Below are 17,602 nucleotides of genomic sequence, written 5' to 3'. Positions count from 1 at the left end.
AATTAGCTATTGTTTTCTTTGCTGGGTTATGTGGCCCTCGTGGAAGAAAATGGAAGCCAGGGAGCCCTCCTTCGACGCAGGTCCCGAGGACACTGTTAGGATCACTTTGTGAGACATAGCGGACAATCTTTGGACATAGATCGCCTGTCTTGGGGGCTCTGATGTGGATCCCAGTCTGGCCCATTCAGTGTACTGCTGAGCTGTATCATAGGAGGGTACTTTCCTCTCGGGGTGAAGTCATAGCAGGGAAAATTCCCTGGCGGTCCAGTGGTTAGGACTCCGCGCTTCCACTGCAGGGGCCACCGGTCTGATCCCTTGTTGGGGCACTAAGTTCCCACAAGGCAAGTGGCCAAAAAACGTCATAGCGGGAAAGTGGTCCAAACTGTCTCTGGTCAAAATTATGGTGGACCCAGGAATTGAGCGGATAAGGATTGGAAGCAAAGAATCCGAAGAGAATACGTCGAACACCAACTCCAGTGGATGAAGGAGAAGCTGGGTTAGGCTTACACTTGCATCGCGAAAAATCCGAGGAACAGAAACCATTTTTTAAAATGCCCATGGCACCACATTAGCCATCTTAAAAAAAAAAAAAAAAAAATGCACGAACCTGTACTTCGGGCTGCGTGTTCAAAGTAATCGGAGCTTTCTTTTTCGTGAAGAGTAGCGTGTGAATGATGGCAGGAGGAGAACATGGTGGCTGCTCTTTGAGTGCTAACTACATACTGGGCTCCACTTGAAGCACTTTGTATGTATTAGTTCATCAGAACAGCAGCCCTATGGAAGTAAAACGGCTGTTGTTTGGAGTTGTATCTCAAAGACGAGAAAAGAAAGACACAAAGAAATTTCATTGCCAAGGATATGCAGCCAGTGAGTGGTAGACGGTGTGACTTGGAAACCCATGCTTTTAGTCAGGAGAACAGTCTGCTCGTGCATCTGCGGGTTCCACATCTGTGGGTTCAACCAACTGCAAATCGAAAATATTCAGAAATAATTTTTCAATTCCAGAAAGTTCCAAAAAGCAACACTTGAATTTGCTGCGAGCTAGCAACTATTTACGCAGCATTTACATTGTATTTGGTATTGTAAGTAACCTAGGGATGATTTAAAGTGTACGGGAGGATGCGTGTGGGGTATATGCAAACACCACTCCATTCTATACAAGGGACTTGAGGACCCTCGGAGTTGAGCATTCGAGGAGGGTCCTGGAACCAAGCTCCTGAGGACGCGGAGGGACGAGGGTATCCTGTACCGTCTCCCACAAGTAGGAAGTGTTTAAAACAAGCTATTTTTAACTTCCAAAGAGTAGCAGCGTGGCATTCCAAGGATTTACAATGCTGACCTGCAACCCCTGCTTAGGATGCAGGAATGCCCACACGCATGCCCCTCCTTTTGCGGAAAAGGAAGCCAAGTTAAAGAGCGACTTACAAAGTCAGGACCATCACTGAGGCCTCCTGATTTCCAAGGCAGAGTTCTCATCCCTGAAAACGATGAACCGAAACCCAGGAGGCTCTCAGCGAGGGTCATGCATATTGATTCTGAAACAGAAGCACGGGACATATCTTCATAAGCTGGTGGGGTGCCTCCCTAGAGTTGTAAAAGCCTGATACAGAAACTATAGACGGTTTTAAACTCCGTCCTGAAGCTAGTTCGTTCCCATATCGTGGATACAGTCCGCTTCGTGTATGTCCCCTCCTCCCGACTGGGTCGGAGGCGCCTTACACGTATGAACGTATGTGAGGCGTCGTGCCAGTCTCTGTCCTGTTAGCACAGGTTCACGCCAAGTGGACGTCACAACTTGAATATTTGGAAGAGGGTTGGGGATTGGTTGCTACCTAAACCCCCAGAGCCTTGTTTCTCTCTTTTCTGAGCATAACGTAAGAGGTATTGAATACCCATGCAACCGATATAAAAACCTCTGACACATGGTGTTAAGCCACTAAAACCAGCACTGCTTCTGTTCTTTGCTAGAATTAGTTCTTGCGTGACGGGAAAGCCTCATCGGGGGGCACCCGATAAAATTCTCCGAACGTGCAGGCTTGGGCTTTCTGTGTTGTGCTCCCATTTTCATTCAAGTCCATCCCGTCGGGGTTGAGCGATTCCTTTTGTCCTGTATCCCTCACCATGTGTGGCAGCTCGGTTTTATTTGCCGAAGTGCATAAATGCAGCTGGAGATGAGTGAGTGACAGCCCTACTTCTAGAGGGCGAACAGAGCGGAAGTGAAACCAGCAAGCGGGTTGTTTAGTTGGTATGTTTCATCCTGCGTGCGGAGGTTATTCCTGGCTGTGAGTCTGATGCTTCTTACGAGAGAGCTCCTTGCTGGTGTTTGGAAGGCAGGCAGCCAGGAGCCTTTGGAGAAGTGATCACTTAAACATCGGCTCCAAACGACTCCGGCCCTGCTCATCGTCGGGTCCTCCTGGTGTGTTAGAAAGAGCCCAGGACAGAAGTCCCAAGAGTGGGCGCGGCATCGGTTACCTATTTAACCCCCGCCCCCCCCCCCCACGCCTGGCTTGCTTTATCTGTGGGAGGTGGGGACTGGCCGGATGGTCGCCGGCATTCGGTATAGTGGTCCCTCTAGAAGCAGCGGGAAGTTACTCAGAGAGGGGTCATTAAGAGGCCTGGTGACTCGGCCTCAGAGACGGGAGGAAGACGAGGCTCCCCCAAGCCCTGGGGAAGAATCAGAGCCACCACTGGGCTTCCCTGGTGGCGCAGTGGTCGAGAGTCCGCCTGCCGATGCAGGGGACGAGGGTTCGTGCCCAGGTCTGGGAAGATCCCACGTGCCGCGGAGCGGCTGGGCCCATGAGCCGTGGCCGCTGCGCCTGCGCGTCCGGAGCCTGTGCTCCGCAGCGGGAGGGGCCACAGCAGTGAGAGGCCCGCGTACCGCAAAAAAAGAATCAGAGCCACTAGAGCGGGCTTCCTCTCAAGCCTTTACTTCCGCCTTGCTCCGAGAGCTCACCCGTCACCCCATGTGCCGTGCCAGCGCCCAGTAAACACTGGCTGGGGAGGAAGTCTCAGGGATCCAAGGCCCCTCTGCCTGTCCCCGCTGGGCCTTCACCCACTCAGAAAGAACAGGACATGAGTCCTGCTTGGCCCTGACCTTCAGCGTACACAGGATGTGGGAATCTGGCAGACCAGCTGATAGGATCCAGTAACCTGGTCCTGCTCGTTAAGTGTTTTTAGTGCATCCTGCTGCAGTCAGGGCTCAAAGGCCCTATTTATTAGCCACTCCTGTCTGCTTTCCGTGGATAAACGTTTCCCATCTCCTCTTTTATACGTTTTTGACACTGGGGCCCGGAAAGGGGAAGTGGGGGGCCTGTGATCACTTCGGAATCACACATCTGGGTCAGAAGCCACGAATCCACATCCAGGACCAGCCGTGGCGACAGGCGTGCTCTCGATGAAACCGCTTCTGGATGGTTTCTCTATGTTTTTGTTTTCCAGGCAGGGCCAGATCATTAAGGCTGTTCTTAATCATGACCCTTGTTGTTTCTTAGTCCCTGATGGAAAGCTACGGATACTGAGGCATCTCTGTATAGAAAACCAGAAGAACCCAGGTCCTAAGACAAGAAAGGAGCGATATGTATTGTCGCTTACAGCCTGTAAAGGAAAGAAATCCAGTGTGTAGGATGGAAAAGATAGGACTTTATACTTCCTACCTAGAGTCCCGTTGCTGCTTGTTTGTAAAAATCATTCCACTCATAAAGTTAACCATCCATTAGTGAGTAAGAGCTGTTCCCACTAATTGGGGGACCTGTGGGGAAAGGAACATAGTTAGAGGGTAGAGTAATGGGCCAGGTGCCCTCGATTCCTATTCCTGGTTCCTTCACTGACTTGCTGTGTGGCCTTAGGCATTTTCCTCTGATTTCTCTGGGCCTCTTTTTCCCCAAGTTGAAAATTTCCCACTTGGTCTTCTTGGGGGGATGCTGAAAGATCAAAGAAGAGACATCTGCTTTTTAAAGATGCCCAGATGAAGTGCATCAGAAAGACCTTTTTCGTAGGTATTAATAAGCCCTTTGATTACTGATAGACCGTGTGGTTGAGCTTTTAGGTTCCTCCTTGGGCAGAATTGGCCATAGAAATTAGGCAAAATCCTAAGGGCTCTAGCCCAGTTGTAACCATCATTGTGTGTCCGGTGAGTCTTTATGGGGTGTCTTTAGCTGGTGGCCGGGTTATGATGGCTGTACTGAGCCCAGGAGGCTCCCCCAAAGTGACACAGACGATCAGGGGCCGTCCCCAAACCGGCACATTGGAGCCCAGTGTACCCTGTTCATAAAGGGAGGCCTGGTCAAGCGTCTGCTCTGTATCTGCTAGTTGTTCAGCTCTGCCAGCGTCAGAGGGGAGGGTTTGGTAGGTAGGGTCCCTGAGCCCACCTTGGTGCGTGGGGGCCCCCAGCTGCCTTCATCCCCCTGTTCCCCAACACCTCCTGTGTCCCCTAAGTGGGGGGAAAATGGACAAGGCCGTCGTTCCCCCATGAGCACCTCTTCTTGGGTTCCGGGGACCTTCCTGTCCTGGAAAACTGCCCTCCTTCCCTCCCTCCCTTCCCAATATTCCATTTGGAAAAAAAAAAAAAAAAATCCCTGCCTAGAGTAAACATGAAGCAAAGCCACTGCTCTACCCCCTGTTGGAAACGTCTACAGACAGTACATCCTCCTGGGGAGATGCCAGGAGCCGGGCCGTCAGGGTTCAGTGCCGAGAGCAGGAATCTCTCTCGGTGGAGGGGCCACAACAGAGCCCAAATGGTTTTGTTTCGGTCCTTACATGACACTCTCCACACCAGCAGCATCAGGGAGCACTTCTGGGGAAGGCCCGGCGTGTATTCTGTTTTGCAAAAAGTCGGGGAGGGAGGAGTTGCCAGAAAACCAAGCCCCTGAGTGTTGGGCTTTGGGGTTTTTCACCAGGTGGGGGGTGGCTTCCGAGCCGAGGGCCAAGAGAGGTGCTCTCGCGAGCACACCCACAAGGAGAAAGCTGGTGGAGGTCTGTCCAGCAGATGTACCTGCCCCCAAGCGCTGCCCAGCCCAGGACAGCGCCCGTGGCATTAGCACCAGTCAGGACCAGTGACGTAATCTGCAGGCCCGGGACAGAATGAAAATGCCGGGCCCGTTAATCAGTCTTATTGAGAATTTCAAGATGGAGACAGCAGAACGTTAAAGTCAAGCACGGGGCCCTCGGGTCACACGCCTGTGAAGCGGGTCCTGGCCAGGGCTCTGCCTTACCTGGGCAGGTGGGTGCAGCACAGGGGCTGCTGCGGGTCCCCTTGGGGACGAGTCATCTACCACTCACCCCTCTCTTCAGAGGAAAAGGGGGGTGGGCAGGGCACTAAAAAAATCTGTACACTTCCTTGAAGATTTCCAGGATGCAGATCATCAACCTTTATTGTCTTAAACCCTGACAACAGGGCTTGAGTTTAAAAAAAAAAAAAAACAACTCAAGAATTATTTCGGTTGTTCTGGAGTTAATCTCCTTTATTTGGCAGGATTTGGGAGAAGTAAGAACAACTAGGAATTGCATTGAGATCCGAGTTCGTTGAGCATTTACTTTGTACCGGTACCGTGCCGAGGACCTGTGGCCTCTACCTTAGAGGAGTGTTACTGCCATTTTACAGACGGGAAAACTGAGGCTAAAGGAAATGCAGTCCCTTGCCTAAAGTCACCCAGTTTGGATATAGGGGAGTCAGGATTCAAACGGATGCAGTCAGAGTCCAGAGCATGTGTCTGGCCACGTTGTTCTGTGTACCGCCTCCAGGTTATAAGGTTAAGGAGCTATTAGTTCCGGTGCTTTCGTGTCTGTAGCTAAGTTCAGGTGGACCATCTGTATATATCTAACAATGGGGGGGTCAGAGAGGAAATTTTCACGTTTCACTGAGGGATTGAGCAGAGCAGAGCATCAGATAAGAGCATAAGACTCAGACCTGGGACTCAAGTAACCGACTACACAGGTGGCATTTCATCTGTGATCTGACACAAGGCTATCTGAGCTCGTGTAGGACTTGCTTTCCTTGGAACTGACCTGAAAGGAGAAAAAGAAGTACAGTTTTCCTTGGACTTCAGAGCAAAATGTACTCTGAGCTGGGAACAAAAGAGGTAGCTCTGGAATCAGAAAAAAAAAAAACCATGCCCTCCTCCCTATTAGTCAGACAAAATAATTGTAAAATTCTGCAGAGCGGGTTGTGAGAAGCATGAAGCCGTTCTAGAAGCAGTTTTTATTCCAGCCCAGTTTGACAAAGGGATGAAGTCCTCTGGCCAAGCCCCGAGGAGTCGTGTCCTGGGTAGAGCAGGGCCGGGTGGATGGGACACAGAAATTGTCCCCTTTAAGGAGAAAATGTGAGCAGATCAGAGAGGGTCAGGGGCCCCAGTTGAGAGGACGCTAGGTCTAGGATGAGACCCTACAAAGCATTTGCCTTCACTGAGTGGGTGAAGAAATGGAGGGTCAGGGGAGGTATCAGCCACCCCCAGGATGAAACTCTGTTTGCCCCTTCTTGGGGCTCAGTAAACTCAAATTCTCAGTCTGTAGAAGGGGCTACAGTAAGCATCAAATATAAATATGAATGTTACGGGCATAACTTGAACCTCTTTTGACATTTCTCGGAGAGTTTAAGTAACTTCCTTTTCCATCCAATGAAAGAACCCCCTTCCAGAGCAATGCTGCCGCCTTCATTACTCCCAAACATCTTACTTAACAGACTCTCTCGTCCCAGGGGGAATGTCCACTGGGGTCAGAGGGGCCCATCAGGCAGCGCCAGGAATTCTGTTTAGCTCTCGCTGTTGGGAGCTGCCTTAATTTCACTCTCTGCCTCCCCGAGCGCAGCAAGCTCCCGGCTGCAGCGTCCTGCGAGCCCCAGGATTCCTGATATCCTTTGTGCTGTAGAAAGAAGCCGGGCTTGACAGGCTCATATTGTTATCTGGAGCTCCTGCCCCCAGATCGAGTCCTAGCCGCCCCCCGCCCTTCTCGGGGAAGCTTCCCCAGCCGCCCCAGCTCACCAGGGCGAGTTGGGCTCTTACACATTCATGGGCAGGAAGTAGAGTCCCGAGGGGAGGCTGGGAATGTGACCGCCTTCCCAGTTCGGCACCGGAGGGAGGAAGCTAGGTTCAGCACTGCAGGCAGATGGCTCCTTCTCCCTCCCTCCGCCAGCCCGCCCTCCTCTCCCCCCACCTCCCCCTCTCCTTGGAGGGAAAAGTCTGCAGAGCTGGGAACTGTCTTGGAGAATTCAACAAAAGGCCAAGCAGAGCCGGGGAACCACTTGAAAAGAACTTGTTTTGTTCCCGTTGAGAAGCCTGCAGGAAAAGCCACGGCCACATCGCGGGGGGTTTGAACTGAAGAGCAGTGCGCGTGTGTGTGTGTGTGTGTGTGTGTGTGTGTGTGTGTGTGTGTCAAGCAAGAGGCATGGGAGGTGCAAACAACTGTACTGTTTCAGCTTTGATAAGGAAACTGCCAGCTGTACGTTCAGCCGCAGAGGGAGGAGTACAGCCGTGAACCGCCCACTCTTGAACTTCAACTGCATTGTTTTCTGTCCAGATATTCCAATGGAGGCAGTTGGAAAACCTGTATTTCAGAGAGAAGAAGTTTTCTGTGGAAGTTCATGACCCACGCAGGTAAGCTGGACCAGTCCTTTTCTTCTGGGAGCACGTGGCCTCGCAGGCATATTACTTGTATTACTATTTCTGTGCTGTCACTGTTCATGTTAATTTGGCGGGGGGCGGGGGGAAGAGGGTGGTTGATCGGGAGAATAGAGTTCAAATAAGACAGTAGAGCTTTGTTTTGTTCTACGTGTTGGGAAATGCAGTGGGTTTGTGTGTGTGTGTGTGCGCGCGCGCGCATGTGAAATTAGCGGTTCCACAGTCATCTCATCTGGCTACACGTATTACTTGCTCATACGTGTGGAATTGTCTTTACAAGGCAGGGCATTTTAGGAACGATTTGTAGCACTTCAGAACAATCACCAAATTAAAGTGAGCGGTGGTCCGAGTCCTTCTAGAAAGTTTTTGCCAGAGAAGATCCTGAAGGATGGCTTGTCAGAGCTTCTGAGAACGTTTCAGGTTGAAGAGTCAGCAGCAGAGGAAACCTACAGCTGAAAGAGTTGTGCTAAATTGTTTCAGTCCGTGAGCTGTAATTTTAGGGTGTTCGCCGTGGTGGGTAGATGTGAAAGAAATACAGGTCTTTTTCTCTCCACCTCCCATTGTGTCCCAGGGAACACTCATGTCAAAGTCAATGCTCTCCAAGTCCAATGCCAAACAATTGGGTCCCATTTTGGAATGCAGCAAGCCCTGCGTGGAAGGTTCTCGGAGCAGCATGCACCGTGGCTTTTCCTCTCTTTGTCTGCTAGTCCTAGAGTTATAGGCAGCCCAGAAGCGGCAGCAAAATTCCCTGAAAACAGACCTAACGCTCAAGGATAAATCGCTTTCAGTAGGTCCAAAAGCAGACTTAGAACAAGAAGGTAGCCCTGGGAAGACAGTGAAAAGGTCAGGCCCTGTGGAGGAGTAGACGTGGATGTCAGGTGCTGTCCATACCGCAGCCCTGGTTCGGGAAAGAGGGGTTGTTGGCATGCGTTCGTCACACGAATGGCTTCTGGGCACTCGAACAAGCTGAGGTGCCTGCCAGAAAGTTCTCAGCACGAGAATAAGATTTTGCCCCATCAGAGGGTGAGGCTTGTGGGGTGACACCCGCTCCTGCCGTCAGCGATAGCCCAGGAGGACTGCCGTGCCGCCTGCCCGGCCACGTAATCTGCTTGAAACAGAACTCCCGTGTAGGGCGAGGACTCCCCCCGACACCCCATGGTCACTGGTGCAACAGGCAAGGGGAGAACAGCTTAGAGACTTGTGTCTCGTTGGCAGGTGACGGTAGCGTTGGCAGTATAACAGCCTGTGCAGCGCTTCTCAGGGTCCTGTGAGGAGGGGTCTCAGGATGCAGAGACCCTGTCTCTGCAGAGCAGGAACGCGTTGATTCAGGCCAGGCAGGGAGGCAAGAGATGCTGAAAGGAGCGTCCCAGAATGCACGGTGCCTCAGCGGGTCAGGTGCAGAAAGCAGATGATTGACAGGATAAAGACTGGAGACGGGATGGTGTAAGAGGCTGAGTGGAGGACTGGACAGACCGTCGGGCCTGTGCTCTGTTGGGGATTCTGCTAACGCAGAGGTACTTTGGCCGCATCCCTGAGTGAGGGGCCAGCGTGTGTGTGTGTGTGTGTGTGTGTGTGTGTGTGTGTGTGTGTGTGTGTGTACCCGTCGTGTTCTCTCTGTGTCTGGGTCTATTGTCCTATTCGTGACGTAAGACTCAACTCTCTCCCCTTTCCCAAGACCCAGAGATATTGGAAAGAGTCCAAACCTCGCGTTACTATCGTGTGGGCTTCAGCCTCTTAAATGAAAGTGATCACGCTCACATTTGTTGAGTCGCTCCCGTGTGTCCAGGCACAGTTACGTGTCCTGCGGTATAGAAGGAAGCCCTGAAAGAACGTCTAGCACAGTTGGGGAGACACAAGAAGGAACTTGATGTCTATTAAGTGTTTACTATGCACAGTCGCTGTTCTAACACTTGGATAGTTATGTCTCATTGGGTCCTCGCTCTCACCCCAGCAGACAGGTACTCGTGTTCCTGTTCTACTTGGGAAACAAGCACAGAAGAAGCAGAGCAACCGGCTCCGGGTTACAAAAAGCTAGTTAAGGGGTAAAGACAGGATATGAACCCAGGGAGTCAGGCTCCAAAGCTCATGTGACTTACCGCCATGCTGTACACAGACAGAGGCTACCAAGTGCCAGATGGCACTGCCTATAAATGCTGAAGGTGGCCAGGCTGGTCTGGGGAGGCTCCTTGAGAAGGAGAAATCTTAGCGAAGGATAGAAAGCTCAAGGTGGGCCCTCAGGCGGATAAAGATATCCGGCAGGTGGGCCTAAGAGAGAAGTGCGGGAGCCAGAGGCAGTCTGAACGTGAGCACGTCCCCGCAAGGAACGTGGTCCTCTGTCAGCCTAGAGACACGCAGGGAGGGTAGAGACAAGGAGGGGCCGGGGACGTGGCTTCCTTGATGGCAGCGGTGGAGACCCAGGTTGACAATGCCTTTAAAGGCACCTTTTCCAAGTGCTCGCCAGGGCAGGCAAAGGGGATTGTTGCAGGTTAGCTACTTAGTTCAGTGGCCAAGCCAAAGCTCCCACCCTGCCTTCTGGGGGCTTGGAGCCCCGCCTGGCGCTGCAGTAAACACTCGTCTACGGCCTCCTGGCCCTGCTCCAGTTAAACATGTCATCCTGCTGCTGTTACCTTGTTTATTTGAACACAGAAGAGTCATCTAATCAACTGTACTGTGTTGGGATGGTTCAGGGGTCACCACTCCCCCAAATCAGGAAGGAAGCCAGGACCAAAGTTATAGGATGGCAAGTGTGGTGCAGAATCGCGTCCTGAAGATGGACGTCCTGGGACGCCGCGAGGACAGGGCACGGCTCGGCTGTCCCAGAAGATGCTTCCAGATTTGCTCTCCTGGGCCGGTGTCCCAGTCGGTACCCGGAGTTATTTCTGCGGTTCTCTGGGCTTGGCAAATACTCCGTTTCTAAGGTTTGGGCAAAGCAGGAGTCGGTGGGGTGGGAAGAGCCTGAAGCAAACAGTGTAGAGAAGAGAGAAACTCATAATCGAGCTGGGAAAACACTCAGAGCATCTGATTTAGGTGCTCCTGGGAACTCCCAGACCAGCCAGCCTCTTCCCTCCCCTCCCCCACCTTACCTGAAAAATACACCTAGCCTGGCACCGCTCTCCCTACCGCCCCTGAAATACATTTCAGGTTACTTTTCCTTTCCAATTCACATTTCTGGGAGGAAAAAAAAAAAAAAAGCATTTACTCCCAGGACCAGCCATTGCCATGGAAGCCAGAGTGAGTATTCAGATCAGTTTCATTTTACACGTGCAGAGACCATGGGCGTTTCCTCCTTCCTCTCTTGCCGGCTCCTTTTCCATTATTTTTAATTGTGTGTTCCTTTGTGAGCCGGCATTTTCTCCTGACTTTAGTTATAACCAAAGGGAAGAATAATACTCTTAGAGTCAGTAGCATTAACTAACCACCAGATTTGAATCCCTCCTTAAAAGTGGGTCTGGAGAACACCTACTGTTAAATCTTGAGCCTCCAGGGGAAGGTGATCAGAGCAGCTTCTAATCTTCAAGGGAAAACTTGCCACGGAAATAATGTGATTATGCACAAGTCCTGATTACCCCAAGGTCCATGCAAATGAGATAGCTCAATCTCGAACACGTATTGTTCTTCTGATGTGCACGTAAGATACCCCAAACCTCACCCCACCGTCCCGTCACCTTGCCCTACACACACACACACACACACACATGCACGCACACGCGCACACATGTATGGACACACATTCGCAGATTTCACTTGCAAAATCATGTACCCATCCTATAAAGTATACTTCACTGAGAACATAATCATATAACTCTTTTTCTCCTTGATTCCATTAATGTGATGAATTATGTCGGGACCATTCTTTCCCACCTTCAGTTTAAAGTCTGACCGCCTCTCCGCTCTGTGCATACGTCCCCCACATCTCCTACAGGCGTGCATGTGGACATGGGTACTGGGTCGGCATTGGCCGGGCTCATTTCTTTCTGCCTTTCCTCTCCTGATTCTTTATACCTCACCTGCCCTCTGAATATATTTGAAGTTCATAACCACCTTTCGAGGAAGATTGCGTGAGAGTAATGTAAGGAGTTCTGATTGCCTTAGATGCTGTGGCGATTAGAAGAGAATTTACTCGTCCTTCACCATAGGCAGCTTTGCCTGGTTAATAAAGGACATTGTCAAAGGCTTTTCCTGTCTCTCAAGTTTGTCTTGGCCCAGTGCCAGGAGCTGAAGATCAGAAAAGACCGTCCCCTGACCTAGAATGACCTGTCTTATTCCAGACAAGGCAGAGGCTTAGCCAAATTCTGAACCCTAAGGAGCCAGTAAATCAAAAGATTAGCATGATTCACGGTAGCCAAGATATGGAAACAACCTAAGTGTCCATTGATGGATGAACAGATAAAGAAATTGTGGTGTATATTCACAACGGAATATCATTCAACCTTAAAAAAAAAAAAAAGAAGATCCTGCCATTTACAACAACATGGATGGACCTGGAGGGTATTATGCAGTGAAATAAAGCAGACACAGACAAGAACTGCATGATCTTACTTATAGGTGGAATCTAAAAGAGTCACAGAGGCCGAGAGTAGAACAGTAGTTACCAGGGACGCGCGAGTAGAGGAAATGGAGAGAGATGCTGGTCAAAGGGTATACAAAGTGGTAGTTATGTAGGATGAATAAGCCTAGAGATTGAGTGTACAGCCTGGTGACTGTAGTGAATAACACTATTATATACTGGAAAGTGGCTAAGAGTGGATTTCAGGTGCTTTCATCACACACACACACACACACACACACACACACACACACACACACACGATGGTAACTGTGTGAGGAGAGGAAATGTTCTTTAGCTTGAGTGCAGTGATCACTTCCCTGTGTATATGTATCAGTACATCAAATCATCATGTTCTGTACCTTACATAGAATCAACTTACATTTAAAGAGTACAATGAAAAGGTGGCCTCTGCCAGCCCGTTTTGTGTGTGCGTGCGTCCGTGCTCATCTGTTCCCTTTATGCCGGAGCTTTTAGGACCCAGTGGGTTCTCGGTAAAAGCTGTTCACTGAGGATCATAGCCCCTCGTTGTAGACGCGTTTGACCCTTCTGATTCTGGCTCTCCCAGGGCTTCAGTGACAAGGAGGACGTTTGGACACAGCGGCATTGCAGTGCACACGTGGTACGCGTGTCCGGCACTGATCAAGTCCATCTGGGCTATGGCCATTAGCCAACACCAGTTCTATCTGGACAGAAAGCAGAGTAAGGTAAGTCCCTTTCCTGGGACTGGGAGGGCCTCTGACAGGACCAGACCTTTCACTGAGCTGTGGGCAGACGAGGGCCCTTGTCTGGATCTTGTCGCTGGGGGATTAGGAGTTGGATGGCTGGGGAGGCCCTGCATCCCTTGCTCTGAGATGTGCACGGGTGAGACTGGCCTTGTAGGACTACAGGAGGCAGCTCCTGAGATCAGCTCTTGAAGAGAACAACGTGTCCTCGGCAACTTGGTCAGCCACGGTCAGAGCCACTCAGACCATTTGATGCAGCCAAGTAGGGCCCTTTTGAGGACCGCCCCCCCCCCCACCCCGTGCTTTTGAACCTCAGGAGCCTCTCCTGGTAGTAAGCAGTCAAGTCCTTTTGGGTGTGTAAACAGTGGCATCTTGTTTTCCCTTTGAGGAAAAAAAAAAAAAGGAACCATTCGCAACTAATAGACACCACCTAACTGTTGAGGATAATTGCTGTGAAACCCCGCCAGGCTCTTCCAACTGCCAACTCCATTTCTTAAAAATGCAAAACCGGAAACATTATAATAATAATTTTAAAAAAGGCAACAAGTCTGTTTCCCTAAGGTAGACCTGGAGCCTCAGGCCATAGTAAGCAGTCATCCTCCAAGGGAGGTTTGACCCAGCCCCGGTTCAGACACAGACACAGACACACAGACACACACACACCACACACACACCACACACACACACACACACACATGCACACACACACACACAGACACACACAGAGACACACTCACACACACACACACACACACACACACACACACACACGGGGCGTGGTGGGGAGAATGACGTCTCCTTGGTTCACACACAGCTTACACCCACCCTCTGCCCCGTCTTCCTCCAGCCTTGTCTGCCGTGCTCCCCTTGCCTCCCCCGCACAAGCCACCCGCACTCATTACCCCTCAGGTGAAGAGACATATCAAGATGGGCTCTGCATCTTTCTCAGGATCCTGCTGGCTTGGGACAGGTGGGGAGTGGAATACAGAGCTTCAGAGGGAGAGCGACCTCGGCCCCTGGTCTAGTCAGTACCACCACATGTGGCAGGTTTTATCCCACCCCGTGTGCGTCCTAGAGAGGCCAGGGAGTGGCAGGACCCTGGGCTTACTGGGCCCAAGATTTATTGGATTGGTGCCCTTTTGGATCCCTGTGGCTTCCTCTTTTGCCTTACTTGCCTTCTGAGTGGAGTTGCTCTTTCCCTGGCTTGGGGGGAGGATTGGAGGAGAGAGCTGGGATTGAGTGGGAGGGGAGAGAAAGATAGTGAGAAATAGGCCAGGAAGAAAGCAAACAATCCCGCAGGTCATGATTCAGTTCCAATCACAGCCCTTCCCGTGGAGGAGTCACGTTCTCCTTTGTAACACATTTTCTCTTCTCCTAAGTCTTCTTCCTCCCCCCTGTTTTGGTCATTTTCGGGGGGTGAATGGGCACAGGGTGGAATCTTCTGGTTGCCAGGAATAATGAGAGTATTCTGCATCGCTCCTGGTGATGGTAGAGGCATTGGCACGGGAATTTGAGGCCCGATTAGATCCAAAGAAACGGGGCCAGAATCTTTTGTTTGTTTGTTTGTTTGTTTGTTTTGGTACACGGGCCTCTCACTGTTGTGGCCTCTCCCGCTGCGGACCACAGGCTCCGGACGCGCAGGCTCAGCGGCCACGGCTCACGGGCCCAGCCGCTCCGCGGCACGTGGGATCCTCCCGGACCGGGGCACGAACCCGCGTCCCCCGCATCGGCAGGCGGATTCTCAACCACTGCGCCACCAGGGAAGCCCCGAGGCCAGAATCTTTAGACTCATGCTTTAGATTGAGACGGTGCGTGGGTGTCAGTGTTTGGCCTTCCAGTGGCAGGAGTTGGCGGTCAAAACCCGAGACCATTGATTCCATCCTCCGTATTGTTTGGCAACGCGTGATGAGGGGCAGAGAGTCCAGCAACCCACCTGAACCCCACTGCCGAGTCCTCTTGCGGGCAGAGCCTACACACACTGATTTTGAATGGGGAAAAGAAAAAGCCCATCACACCCTAAGGATGGTGTATTAGCTGTTAGAACTCCTCCTCCCTGTGCTGGCTTTTTACATTAGAGGATCTATGGGGTAAGGCAGGAGGCCCATCCTTAGGGCTCCACAACCCTGTTCTCAAAGATGATGGTCTCACTCTGCAGCCAGAGAAGCCGTATTCAGCAGGCTTACAGGTCAACCATTGATGTAACGAGTAAACCTCAAAAAGTAACTATCAAAGATCACTTATTAACAAGAAGTGTCTTCCAAGAGGCCAAACCAAATGCTCACAGCAAGAAGGTACTTTCAGCTCAGCCACCCCCGAGGGACTGAAGGAACTGTACCTACTCCCAGGAGCAGGAGAATTTTCCCCAAATAAGCTCTGAACGCTCACAGCGCTCCGGAGCCCGTGTATTTCTTGGAATCAGTTGCTCAGCCTGTGGTGACTGGTGAGGAGCAAGTTCCCCCATAGGGAAGTCCAAGGACTCTGCCTTCTGGTTCTATGACCCCAGGAGAATCTTTCCTCGCTCCTGCTTGCTGTCCACAGTTAGAGAGCAGCCAAGGAAATTCCTGACCAGAATCACTGATCGGTCCAGTGACACAGTGTTGGCGAAGTTGCTTTAGGAGATGTGTGTGCTCTCTCACCATTATCATTACTAATCCAACGTACTGTTCCCTGGCCCGCACCTGTGTGTAAAGTGTAAATTCTCTGAAAGTTCCCCCAAATTAAATCAGAGATGATAAAATTCGCCTTAGGAGTTGTGTTACAACACCTTTCGTTTCTGGAATGTTCTTCAGACAACAGTGGTGTGACCCATCTCCAGTGGGCAGGATGGTTCAGGGTGAGTGATGGCTGGTGGGCCTGGAATGAAGTGTTTCCAAATATTTCTGAACAGCCAGGGTTGGCTGGCATACTGGCCATTGCTTCACACTCTACTGTATCAGGCCATGCCAGCCATTCCTTTCTCTGAAGTGCTTCAGCAAAGCCCAGGCCTCCCGAGGGATGCTCATGAACCCCAGAAACAGGTGCAAAATCCAGTGGTTGGAGCCAGCAGGGGTGGGTAGCTCAGAAGTCTAGTGTTCTTCCCCTGGCACTTGGTTATTTTCTTCTTTCAGGGTCCTAGTGTAACTCACTTAAGAAAATCTCTCCCTTTCCCTCCCCTCTCCCCCTCTCCCCCTCTCTCCCTCTCCCCCTCTCCCCCTCTCCCCCTTCTCCCCCCTCTCTCCCTCTCCCCCTCTCCCCCTCTCCCCCTTCTCCCCCCTCTCCCCCTCTCCCCCTCTCCCCCTCTCCCCCCTCTCCCCCCTCTCCCCCCTCTCCCCCCTCTCCCCCCTCTCCCCCTCTCCCCCTCTCCCCCTCTCCCCCTCTCCCCCTCTCCCCCTCTCCCCCTCTCCCCCTCCCATCCCCCTCCCCCTCCCCCTCCCCTCCCCCTCCCCCTCCCACACACACATGCTCGCCTGCCCACCCACCCACCCTCCATCACCAAAGACAGAGTGGAAAGAGGCTGTATTGGTTCCTTTTTAGCAGCTCATTCAGAATGAGAGGCTGATTATATCCGCTGACTCCAAAGATCAGAAATGTTGTCAGCTCAATCCTGCCAACGTATGTACCCCAGAGCCAAGGAATATCTTGTAGAGTTCGGAGGAAAATAGTTGAAAGTTTAAACTGTTTAGTCACTGTTCCTCTGTATTCAGATTGAGAACTTGTTGAGTTGGCCCCCAGTCCAAACATCTTTCCTTCTTCATCTTTTTTTTTTTTTTTTTCCTGATCCAGTCTGCTCTTCTTCATTTCATCCAGATCAAAAGCCAACTGAAAGCATGTCAGGGACCAATGAAACTTTGCTTACAGAATACCCATAATAATACTTAGTACAGCAAGACCCCCAGAACTTCGGAGACTCTTCTGCTTGGGCACAGAGACTTGACTTTATAAGGAGAGAATCTCCCCATCAATTCATCTCCTCTTAGCGCTCTCTCTCCACCTGGTCTATTCAGTCACTGTGATATTTCCATTCTAGAGAGAAGCCAGTAATTTCCTAAAACTTCTAAGAATCTAGTCTCCCTTGGGAGGTGTGTCTGTTGTCCGTTTTCTGTATTTTGTTTCCTGCCTCCGAGATTGGTGTGGCAGGGCTGGAGGTGGGGTGGGGACAGGTCTTCCTTGAGATTAATGAGATTCCCCCCCCCAAATCTCCAGTTGAGTCATTCATTGAACCTCACTTAGCAGATTCCTGCCAGGCCCTGATTTATATCCTATTCCAGTGTCACTGGCCCTGATGTGTAGCATCTAGCTTCGTCTTGATATCACACCTCTGTGGTGTGGGTTTTAACAGCTCCATTTTGAAAACAGGGATCTCAGTATCAGAGAGGTTGAAAATCAAGGTCAAACTGTGATTCACTGTGAAGAGCCAAGATTTCAGTCCAGATCTTTCTGACTTCAGAGCCCAGGTCCTTCACCAGGCTGAATTGGTCTGTGTCTTCATGAGTTATTCTTCCATAACTGCAAGCGTGGGCTTCTCTTGGTAAAGCCTGGGCCTTGGTAAAAGAATAGTGTTGAAAGAAAGGAAGTGATGGATTGTGCTTTCTGTGCTTTGCTCAGAGGATAAAACTCAGCCAGGTGGATGCAACTGATATACTGTGTCAAAATGAAGCAGAGACGCTCCTGCCTTCTGCTACAAGCCAGAAAATGCTGCGAGCCGCTGGCAGCTGAGATTATATTATGAGCAAGGAAACCCT

At 51.1% G+C, this 17,602-nt stretch overlaps 1 protein-coding gene across 12 annotated transcripts in view; it reads left to right on the top strand.

The window, feature by feature from the left end:
- Positions 1-17,602, top strand: part of FRMD4A (FERM domain containing 4A) — a 663,610-nt gene that overhangs the window by 593,756 nt on the left and 52,252 nt on the right. For all 12 annotated transcript variants that reach the window (XM_067030461.1, XM_067030468.1, XM_067030469.1 and 9 more), the window contains 2 exons: positions 7,510-7,586; positions 12,725-12,863. In XM_067030461.1, the coding sequence (XP_066886562.1) occupies positions 7,510-7,586; positions 12,725-12,863 (216 nt within the window). The remainder of the gene's footprint in view (positions 1-7,509; positions 7,587-12,724; positions 12,864-17,602) is intronic.

The sequence above is a fragment of the Kogia breviceps genome, chromosome 3 (assembly GCF_026419965.1).
Source record: "Kogia breviceps isolate mKogBre1 chromosome 3, mKogBre1 haplotype 1, whole genome shotgun sequence".
Taxonomy (NCBI): domain Eukaryota; kingdom Metazoa; phylum Chordata; class Mammalia; order Artiodactyla; family Physeteridae; genus Kogia; species Kogia breviceps.
The sequence above is the reverse complement of the archived record's forward strand: the minus strand, read 5'-3'. Positions and strand labels throughout refer to the sequence as shown.